Raw genomic sequence first — 11,063 nt, forward strand, 5'->3', positions numbered from 1 at the left:
TCCTCAGCAGAGAGCTACCATGTGCACAGGGAAGTGTTCGAAGTGCATTGGGATCACCCTGTTCCCACTGGCAGCCTGTGCCATAGTCTGCAACATCCTCCTGTACTTCCCCAATGGACAAGTTCTGCAGCTCAGTGAGATAACTGATCTGGTCTGGTTTTTCCATGGCATTCTGGGAGCTGGGATACTGGTAAGAGAGAATTGTTGCTGCTGTTTCTTATGGGTTTGGTTTGGGGTTTGTTTAAATCCAGGGGTAAGTATAACACAAAAAAAAAGTCATGGAAACATGTTTTGCATAAACATGTGGCCAGCTTAACTGGGAAGTTGGGTACAGGACTCACAAAGTTCGTTCAAAACTGAAAAAGTCCCTAATCACAGGGATATGAGGTATTCCTGAAACAAATATGAAGACTCCAAGGCAGGAGGAAACAATAGGACTTACTTCTCGCTGTGGAGAAGGGTGACATGGGTGTTCATCCTCCATGAGTCAAAGCAAAACTGAGGTCCTAAGCTCAGCTGGATGCGGGGAGTTTTAACTATTGTCTGCACCCCGAATTACTCTTCTAACTGATTCGGTGCTCACTTAACTCACAAGAAAACCATTAAGGGCAAAATTGAAGCATGTTTCAGTAGGTGTTTTTTAGAGACCCAGTCAACACAACAAATGTGGAGCTGCAAACGTCCTAAATCCCAAATGCCTCCCATGATCCCACACACCCACTTAACTCCTTTCGGGTTTGATCTGGTTTGTTTGTGCTCTTCTGTACCCAGTTCTCCATCCCACCACTTAGGAAAGTTGGCTTTTATGTGAATATCCATAACTAAAAGGGAACATGTTTGGGAATGCTGACCTTTCCAGTTCATTAGAAAGCCTGCTCCCTTTATGCTCTCCCAATGACCCACCCAAGTGCAGATAAAAAGCTGAACGAGTAACATGCCTGTGACAAGCACTGGCTGTTACGCAGCCCAGGCAGATGGCACACTGGCACAGAGCTGGCTACCTGCACATCAAATAAAATGAGTGTTTCAGAATAATTAGCTTAGAAAAAAGGAAATCTCATTCACAGCCAGGCCATGATGCAGCTGCCACTTAAGTCTATGTAAAAGCTACAGTGGTTGTGGTTCAGAGTCATATTTCCCAAAGCAGAAACAGGGTATAAATCGTTCTTCACCAGCAGCTTGCCTACTTCATCTTCCAGCTACCACTTGGGCCTATTACTCATGCTGAGCTTGAACGTAAGCATGAGTTTGTGAAGGAAGCCTAAAGCAACAAGTGGAACTACAGGAGACACCTGTGGAAAATTCATATCACTGCAAGCCCAGGAGTCATTGGCGTTCAATGAAAGGAAAGGCAGATGTTAGGCATGACAGCATCACAGGCTCATTGAAAACATGCCTTCTTTAAAGGCTTTCTCACAGACTTGCCTGTGGCCAGCACTGCATACATCAAAAATGAGAACAGCAAGTGAGAGGGGAGGAGGAAAAATTTGCATGTGCATTGATCTTCAGAACACAGCATGAGGAGTAATTATTGATCCACAAACAATGCTGTTGAGTGTGCGTGTTTCCCAGAAAACAGCATGACAAATGCCCACAGGTGAAGAGAATGGGAAAGAAAGCATTACTGTCAGCTCCATTTTCAGGTGGTGGAAGCATGGGAAAATGAAGGTTAGCTTTCAGGCCTCCTAGGGAGCTAAGCCAGGCTCCATGACTGGAGCCTGGTCTGTATCCTGACTCCATAGTTTGGACAGAGCAGGCTGCAATGTGTTCCCCCATGCACCCAGCTTCTCCCCAGAGGAAACTCAGAAAGTCATGAACGGGTTGTCCAGCCTTGGAGGATCTCCCTGTAACCGGGACACAGGCTCCAGAGCCAGGGCTGTGGAGGAAACTTCATAAGAGCCTGACGTGGCTCTATGAGTGAGCAAACCTGCCTCCACCTGGGAGCTCATCTGTAGGCTGATAGAGCCTATATGATCAGCTCACTTTTGGCCGAGTAGCCAGCCCCACCCTTTCCTCCTCCTCTGCTGCTTCCCTAATGGAGATTTATATGACGTGAAAACCTCTCCATTTCCTTATTTCAAAAGCTTAGGGTGGAAAGACTGGCTCTGTGTGCCATAGGAACACTTTTCCTAATGGAAGCCAGTGTGCAACGCTGGAAAATGCCTGACTGAGCAACGGCTCATGCATAGCCCTCATTTTACTCACAGCCAAATCTAACGAATTCTCATTCCCATGTCAAAAGGCAGGTATTTATAATCAGGCTTCTAAGAAAACCCTTCATCCTGAGCCAGGCTAATAGATGATACAAAGCTGTTCACAGCCTAGATGGGAAACTTCCAACAGAGAAAGATAGCCCTGGAGGACAGGGAGTGTTGTTTTGATGGGCAGAGGTATTAGCTCTCCTGAATGGCAGGCAGCAGCATGCTGGGGCTGAGGCTGCCTTGGGGACCACCTCTGGTTATTTTGGAGCTCATTTCTTTCCAGGAAGAGGAGAGTCTTTTTAACCTCAATGCTCTACATCTGCAGGTCTCCAGCTGTGGTCCAGGTGCCGCTGCAGGTGCTGGAGGCTGCCCCTGTGGTGTGTATAAAAGGCAACAGAGAGTAAATCCTTTGAAACATACTATGGGGTCTGCAAATCTAAGCACGTTTCATGGCACTGTCCTACACAGTCTAATAATGATAGTCAGTACATGTATAAATTCCCTTGTCTTCATTCACCATGGACATTGTGTTCTCCCTGCCCTACATGGGACAACATCTGTCCAATATCTACTCAGGCTGCTTGTACAGCTTTCAGCTTATTTGTTCATTTGTTTGGCTGCTTCTTCTTCCATTAAATTTATAGGCACCATTTCCTACTTTCTCAAATACACATTGTCTTGCGTTGCTCTTTGAAATGCTTACACAAGCAGGGGTGGGCAGAGGCAAGGCAGCAGGAATGCTCTGGCTGCACAGCACAGCTAGACCCACAAAAGCTTTCTTGCCCTCTAGCTATCAAACTAAATGCAGCTTTTCCTATCTCCAGAGTGCTTCTCTAAGGTGACATTATATCCTGAGACACAGATGGTTACTGACTTCATTATATCAGTCCAGCTCCACCTGATAATTACCATGGAGAAAGTTCATGTTAACTGGGAGTTCCCTGTTTGGAGAAGTCCATTCTGTAGGTTTTCCAGAAGCTTAGCACAAAGATCCAAAGCCAGATGTGTTTCGGGAAGTTTAAGACTGATTTCCCAATTGTAATGCAGAGCAGGATGCTCAGAAGACTTAAGCTGGCATAGTTCTTACTTCACTGATGCATCTTTTCCAAACAGAAATTCCATTTTCCCAAAACTGACACATTTATTCTTAAAAAAACCCAACAAAACCCTGCTGAAAAGGAGCATAGATTCAGCAATCAGAATCACTGTACCAGAAACTTGCCAGCCAGCTCTAGCTGTAAGTTAGAGTTTCTCTTCAGCAAGCACCAATGCCTAAGCAAGTGTAGCTCACAGAGAAGAGGCAGAAGGAGGTTTGCGTTTGAGGAACATGATGCTCCAGCTCCTAGGCTTTAAAACTCATCCCAGCAGAAGTACTGCACATCAATTCAGCTTGTTCTTTTCTCACAGGTTATTTTACCAGCATTCATGATGCTGGGAGCAGGAGGAGCAGGATGTTGCGCTAACAGATGTGGGGTAAGTGGATATTTAAGTGTTGAAATGGCACTATGGGGTTTGTGCAATAGCTCTTAAATGACTGCTCAGCAGGTGGAAATGTACAATGACAAACCATAGCACCACCATCAACAGCCTTGTCAGGGAAATGCAGAAGAGGATCTTGATCTACAGCGTCCCTGGGCTGGAGCTGAGAGCTCAGTTAGCCAACAAGAATGTTATGATAGCCACTGATAGGAAGGGTAGTGTACTCAGCTGAGGCAGATGCTGGAGCATTTATGCACAATGCTGAGGGCAGAGGGGTACAAAGCTTCCCTACTTCATCCCACATAAAGTAAAATCTGGCTCCAGCTTCCTTCTGCTCAAGACAACCCTAAAGATTGAGACAGCTGCCTGTTCTTTCTGCTTCCAATTGATCCTATTTCCCAATACCCTTCCATGGCAATTTGTTTTTCCACAGGTGCATCCCTGCTTACCGGGTGCATCCCTGCTTACCTCTGTAGGGGCAGATAGGTCCGCTGCTTTGCAGGCCCATGCTAAAAGCCCGAGTTGCTGTGGCTGGCACTAAGGAGCCCGCTTTGCTTCCTGCAGCTCTGACCTGCAGCACACATTTTTCCAAGCATTATGCACATAAAAGGTGCAAATGCAATTTGGGCTCTCTGCCATCAGGAGAAAAGCTAGAGAGACTTTTTCCCTTGATAATTAAGAATATTAGAAAGCAACATGTCATGCACAGGCATTGTGAGACCTCACTTGGAGTATTGTGTGCAGTTCTGGTGTCCTCAACATAAAAAGGACATGGAACTGTTGGAACAAGTGCAGAGGAGGGCCACGAGGATGATCAGGGGACTGGAGCACCTCCCGTATGGAGACAGGCTGAGAAAGTTGGGGCTGTTCAGCCTGGAGAAGAGAAGGCTGCGTGGAGACCTCATAGCAGCCTTCCAGTATCTGAAGGGGGCCTACAAGGATGCTGGGGAGGGACTCTTCATCAGGGACTGTAGTGACAGGACAAGGGGTAATGGGTTCAAACTTAAACAGGGGAAGTTTAGATTGGATCTAAGGAAGAAATTCTTTACTGAGAGGGTGGTGAGGCACTGGAATGGGTTGCCCAGGGAGGTTGTGAATGCTCCATCCTTGGCGGTGTTCAAGGCCAGGTTGGATGAGGCCTTGGGTGTCATGGTTTAGTGTGGGGTGTCCCTGCCCATGGCAGGGGGGTTGGAACTAGATGATCTTAAGGTCCTTTCCAACCCTAACTATTCTATGATTCTATGATCCCCATTAATCCTTGTGTCCTGGGCATAGACTTCTGTGTGGTTATCATTATTAGCAAAAATAATTTGATTTAGAAATGTTATTTTTAGTCTGCAGCCTTCCCAGAAGCAGCCTGGAATGAGAGATTCCATACAACAAAGCATGTCTCTTCTGTACTCTCCAATTAATATTTAGTTTCATCCATAAGAAGACCTTTACCTCTTCAAGATGTTTTACTTAAGTAATTCATTATTCATAATGACAGATTAATATTTTTCATTCATATCAACAAGTACATCCCAAGGGACATGCCCTTGCATTGATTTTACACAATGTCACATGCACAAAAATGATGCTAACAACACCCAAGTCAGCAGTTGCAGAGCTGGGGTTGAGTCTAGGCACCCTGAACCGAGAGCCTGAGACAGCTGCTTCTCCTCATTCTGAGTGAGGTAGAAAGCGGTGGTGAAAACAGGCATAACGTGGTGAAAACAGCCATAATGTGGATGAATGTGGTAAGTCAGGAGGGAATCCAGCTGAACTGGGCTCAGTTTGCACGGCGTCTCATTTCTCTCTTCTCCATCCTTCATCCTAGCACTAAATATTACAGAGCCAGGAGTCAAACATCCCTGGACTGGCTGGGTTCACTCCTCCAGCCCACTAATGCAGGTGGTAGCACCGCGCTGTCCAGCAGCCTGCATCCACGAAACACCCATTCTCCTCCATTCCCCTCCACCACCTTTTCACTGTCTAAGCCATTCCTGGAAGCAGCACACAGATACCAAGTATTCTGTCTGCACTTTCCCATCACTGATGGGTTACTTACAAGCTCTTCCTTATTTGCTGTTATAGAGGAATACAATAGACATTGTTGAGAAGGTAGTTTGATTATTAGATGGGGCTTTGAGCAACCTGGTCTAGTGGAAGGTGTCCCTACCCATGGAAGAGGGGTTGGAACTAGATGATGTTTAAGGTCCTTTCCAACCCAAACCATTCTGTGATTCTATAATTCTATGATTCTATGATTCTGTGATTCTATGATTATGTGCTACGATATTTGTATAAAGATAGTTAGCTGATGGCCAGGTGATGAAACTACTCAAGGGCAAAGTCTCTATTATTCAATAATAGGGTAGTACTACTAGAGAATAGGCTTAGTGGGGACAGTGTATCTTTGAAAATGCTGCCTTCTGGGACTGTGGGAATTGCCCACCTCTTTGAGATGGAAAGGGGTGAAGCTTTACATTTCACCCTGTTTTAAACAGAATGTGGCTCAAAGTAGAGATGAGATGGGGACATGAGCAAAGAGCTAGTGGCTATGAATGGTATTAAAAACAATAGTTTCCCCTGCACAGCTCCTGGGGATGGGTGATTTTCAGACATCCAAAAAGAGGTGAGTGTTGCAGAGAAATCTGAAGGCCAATGATGTGCTTCTTCAGGAGAAGAAACCTCAGGAAACTTTGCTTTGAGGATAGTGGGAAGAAGCGTAAACGCCCACAGCAGGGTTGCTCAGATGCCCTGACTATAGGCTGTATACCCAAGGCAGGGTTTGTATGGTGTGAGTCACCAGGCTTTTGGTGGTGTGTCCACCAGCTTCCACCTATTGTCAGGGAACTAACCCACACTGGAGCTACTCAGGAGCCTCTGTAATCCAAAGGTTTGTTTGGCCACTGTTCTGCTTTGGGAACCTTAGGTATTAAATGATTATTTATACTGAATACTCAGCATTGTTTTTCATAGGGGCAAAAAAACCCTCTTGAGAACTAATACTGGTCAAAATTATTATTCAATCAGAACATTACCATTTTCCTCAGGATAGGGACTCAATCCTATTATATTTTGCACAATTCCTGGTTTAATAGCTTCAGACTTCATCAAGGCCTTTACCTTCTGCTGAAGTATCAACAATAGTAATAATAATTGCTATATTTCTCATCCTTTTTATTCTCTTTATTGAATTCTCCAGTTCCTGATGACTATGTGCTGCATTGAGTAAGTTTTTTCATTAATCCATTTCAAATTGTTGCCTGCAAACATACCTAGATGGCTTCTTGTCCTTGCATAATACAAGTAATGACTTTGCAAAGTTCACAGATTTACAAAGCTTCCATGTCTTACCATGAACACATCTGAAAGCATCCACTAACTGGCACAATATGGAAAAAAGGCCCCTCAAAATGCAGCTTCTGCCATTGCATCTGCAAACATACTCCAATATTTGACTTTAAGCTTTCCTTTAGAGTTACTGGTAGAACAAGAATAGCCATAGCAGCTTTGCAGACAAAGAAACTTAAATAAACAACGATATCTGGATAACCAGACGGAATGTTAATTCCACAAAAAAACCCAAAACAGGTGAAAGAAGAGAGAAAGAAACAGAGAAGAAATGTGCATGAAACCAGAACCAGGGCAATAAAGAGCAGCATAAGCTGGAACAGGAGGAACTTGGTAACTTCACCAAAAACAGCTGATGCAAATGCTCAAAAATAAACGCTAAAAGTCCCCCTCAGCTCGCCAGGAAAATGCTGAAAGGTTGAGATGATGAAACAGTTAATAAAATTCTTGTATTTCCACAGATTATGGGGCAACCCTTCAGAAAAGTCTACAAAATGGTAGATATAATGGGGAAATACAACTGCAGGTCTAGAAAATGCTGAGGAAATCTAACAGCTACAGCAGCTTCAAACAGTAAAGTCCTTGTCTATGTGACCGCATGCACAGTAAGGGAAATAGATGAGATGAAGTTAGTCATACAGCCAACAGATTTCAGATGAGAGAATCGTGTGTCAGAGAAGAGTCATCAAAGATAGCACTGACAAGTACTACTAGTACTAATCACTGTCATAAAGCATAGTAATAGCAAATGACCATTTGACTTTTGCTATCATAATTACCTTTCGGATGCCCCATACTGCTATGCTGTGCTAAAACTAGTCTTTAGCATAATTAAGATCCTTCAATCAAGAATGCACAGTTGAAATAAATGAGAAAACAGAGGAGAAGGTTCAAAAAAAGAAAGTTCAGCACAGGCAGCAGTTTCAGACAGAGTATCAGTCACTCACTTTCACTGCAAGGAATGGCTGGTGATCTTATTATGAGAGACAGTGCATCAGCTACAACCCAGGCACTGCTCTGGTCCAGGACAATATACTGAATTACCTACATTTGCTGACAATGAAGCCCTGCTAAGAGGCAACTCAGCCAGCATACTGATAAAGACAAAAAGAGCATCCACCTTTGCAAAAAAAAGACTGAGTTATTAATCAGTAATGATTAAATAAATCTCGTGAGAAATCACAGCAACTTCTAACTCAGGGATTGCTTTAAAGGCAAAACAACACACAAGCAACACTCAAAAATGAGTCAACTCACACACCAGCAGCATACAACGTTTTACAGAAAGCAGTCATCAGCTGGCAAGTTGGAAACTGCATGCACAAACATTCATGTTTGCTTGAACATGTTTAGGCAGTGAATTCAAGACTATGTCGCAAATCTATAACATGGATGGTGGATATTTCCATCTAACTCTCTAGTGCAGAGCTCTGTGGGGCTGCTGTCAGTACGAGAATGTTTCTACCTTCCTTGTGGGCTTTAAATTCCACTGGTATTTGCTGGCAATAGGGAAATATGAGGCCTGTGGTATTTGGCTTCAAACCCAAGTCATGGATGGGAGTGTTTCCCCTGTGCTTCCTCAGCTGTGCCTCTGCCCTGACTCCGAGGCAGTCTCACTTCCTTACCCCAGTCCAAGCCTCCCCTTGGCTCTGTCAGTCTCCTCCAGAGTTTATCCTCTCTTTTCCTTCTTGGCAGAGTTGTGAACAATCACAAGCAGTGACTTTCAACAAGACTAGTGGGAAGCCTGTCCCAGATACATCACCAGTAGCACCCTCCTGATATTCTTGTTGCTATATGCAAACATCAATGAGGTACAATCTATTCATTAACAGAAAACTACCCCAAAACTGAGTAAAGGTGGTGTTTCCATGGGAGTGGCCAATGTAAAAAGTATAAGTGAATTACATATAATTCGAAGTCACTGATGGTTGCCACATGCAGCACAATTAGGTTTCTCAACACGAGCAGTGGTAACCACATGTCAGGCTGTTGCAAAACTTAAAGAAGTAGCAATAAAAGCCACTTTTTTTTGCATTCCTCATCAATTAGCAAAACCACTAATGTATCTTCTGTCGCTTTCATACCTGGTTCAGTAGCTGCTTGCTAGTTTCTGTTGGTATGAGAGCTGAGAAAGGTGCTCTTGGTCAAGAGATGGAAGTGTCAAAGCACATGATATGGATGACATCAAGCCAGTACTGGCTTATTACTGGCTTTTTGAAAGATGTCCCACCAGGTTTTTCTGAATTGATGGGTCAAATATAGATCTCTGGACAAGTAAAGCTCTGGCTTACCCACTTTTCAAAGAAAAGCAAATACAGTTTGAAATCCTTTCACATGTAAGGATAGCTACACAGTCCGATAGTCAGCTGATTTTTATTCCCACAAATATCATGCTGTTGCTATGGCTTTTGGCATACAATAAGAAACAGATAAAGATAATTCCTTCCCAGTCAGTGTAAGCTTTCCATGCTGCTGAAGCCTCTGTGCATGTGATGCTGATGGTCTTTTCTCTTTCAGATGTTGCTATCAGTGGTCCTGGCTGTGCTGGGATTTGCCGGAGGAACATATTGTGTGGTCATCTCCTCACTGGGGCTGATGGGGGGCCCTCTGTGTGACACAGGGGATGGAGAATATCTCTATCCTTTCAGGAACAACACTCTGGAGTGAGTATGACTCCCTAACCTTAATTCCTCCAACTTTGCCTTCCCTAACTTTCCCCTCATCTTTCTATATAAAATTAGGACTTTTCCAAAGTGAACTGATGGTCTCCCCTGTCTACATCTAAATTCACATTCCTCTGAGTACCATGTTGCAGCTGGTCAGTTCTTTGACCAAGGAATCATTTCTGGGAAAACTGCTTGAGTTTCTTTTGTTGTGCTTGCCGGCAGCCCCTTGAGCAAGTTGCACCAGGCTTTCAAAAGGCTGCTGAGCTGTGACTCACATTGGAGTCAAAAGGAAATGTTTGATAACTATATCTGCTAAATCATCATGAAATGAGTCTACTCTAACAACTTCTGAAAAGCAAAACAAAAATCTTCTCTGAATCATTAAGTTAACCTTGGCAGCCATGTTCTTCAAGACAGAGGTAGAGGTGATGGATAGACGGGGCTGAGATAGCACAGCAGAAAATGGAGAATATGGAGACATGTTTTAAAATCCTTATGATCCTTTCCCTTTAGTTACTGACACTGCCACGAAACGAAAGGAAGATTCTTGTGCATGCAACAAAGTACAGATGTGTCTCACTTCCCTAGTCATCAATTGCACCTCTGCAAAGGGAATTCTGAAGAGAATCATCAGCTTTCACCAATTATAGTAGAATTTGAGACTCACTTTTTTCAATCAAGTTCAGAAAGTGTAATGCCAGAAAACACAGAAAGCATTCTCAAATTTGTGTTTTCTAATACGTTGCCAATTATTTTTCTCTATCACAGAGGCAATTATTTATTCAATCAGACAACATGGAGCATTTGCAAAGAACCTGAAAACATCATCCTTTGGAATATCATCCTTTTCTCTATTCTCCTGGCCATTGGTGCGATTGAAGCTATTCTTTGTTTTATTCAAGTTGTCAATGGACTCGCTGGCTTCATATGTGGCACATGCATGAGGAAAAGAAAGGTTGGTATGCAGGAAAAGATATCAGAGTGCTTTATGTTCTTACCACTTTTCTTTTTCAGGCTCTGATAATGGTACATGAGCAGAGAGATCAGCACAGCCCCTGAATGAGCTCCTCCAGGGAGCTGAGGCAGTACAGATGCACTTGCACACTGTCTCTCCATCACACTGTAGTCAGAGGTAGCCCAGTCAAACAAAACAGCAGAGCAGTGTGATCTGTTGACATGCTTAGTTGCGTGGTTGTGTCCCCATTCAAGAAGCCTTTTTGATGAAGGGTAATGACTTCTGGCTTCTGAGAGAGGGATGAGAAGTAGAGGGGTTTATAATTGGCCAACAGTAGTAAAAATGTCATTTTAGAAAATGGAAGGAAACTGAAGTTTCAGTTATCACCATTGCTTTCTTTTCACTATTTATTTTCACTGTACA

At 43.7% G+C, this 11,063-nt stretch overlaps 1 protein-coding gene across 1 annotated transcript; it reads left to right on the top strand.

The window, feature by feature from the left end:
- Nucleotides 1-19: 19 nt before the first annotated feature.
- Nucleotides 20-10,744, top strand: LOC308219035 (transmembrane 4 L6 family member 1-like; the record flags this gene model as incomplete). The annotated part of the gene is made up of 5 exons (XM_080613572.1): nucleotides 20-190; nucleotides 3,609-3,674; nucleotides 9,537-9,682; nucleotides 10,454-10,640; nucleotides 10,700-10,744. 5 exons carry the CDS (start codon nucleotides 20-22, stop codon nucleotides 10,742-10,744), a joined length of 615 nt encoding a protein of 204 aa, XP_080469698.1.
- Nucleotides 10,745-11,063: the final 319 nt, after the last annotated feature.

This window comes from Psittacula echo (genome assembly GCF_963264785.1).
Source record: "Psittacula echo genome assembly, chromosome: 3".
In the NCBI taxonomy this organism is placed as follows: Eukaryota; Metazoa; Chordata; class Aves; order Psittaciformes; family Psittacidae; genus Psittacula; species Psittacula echo.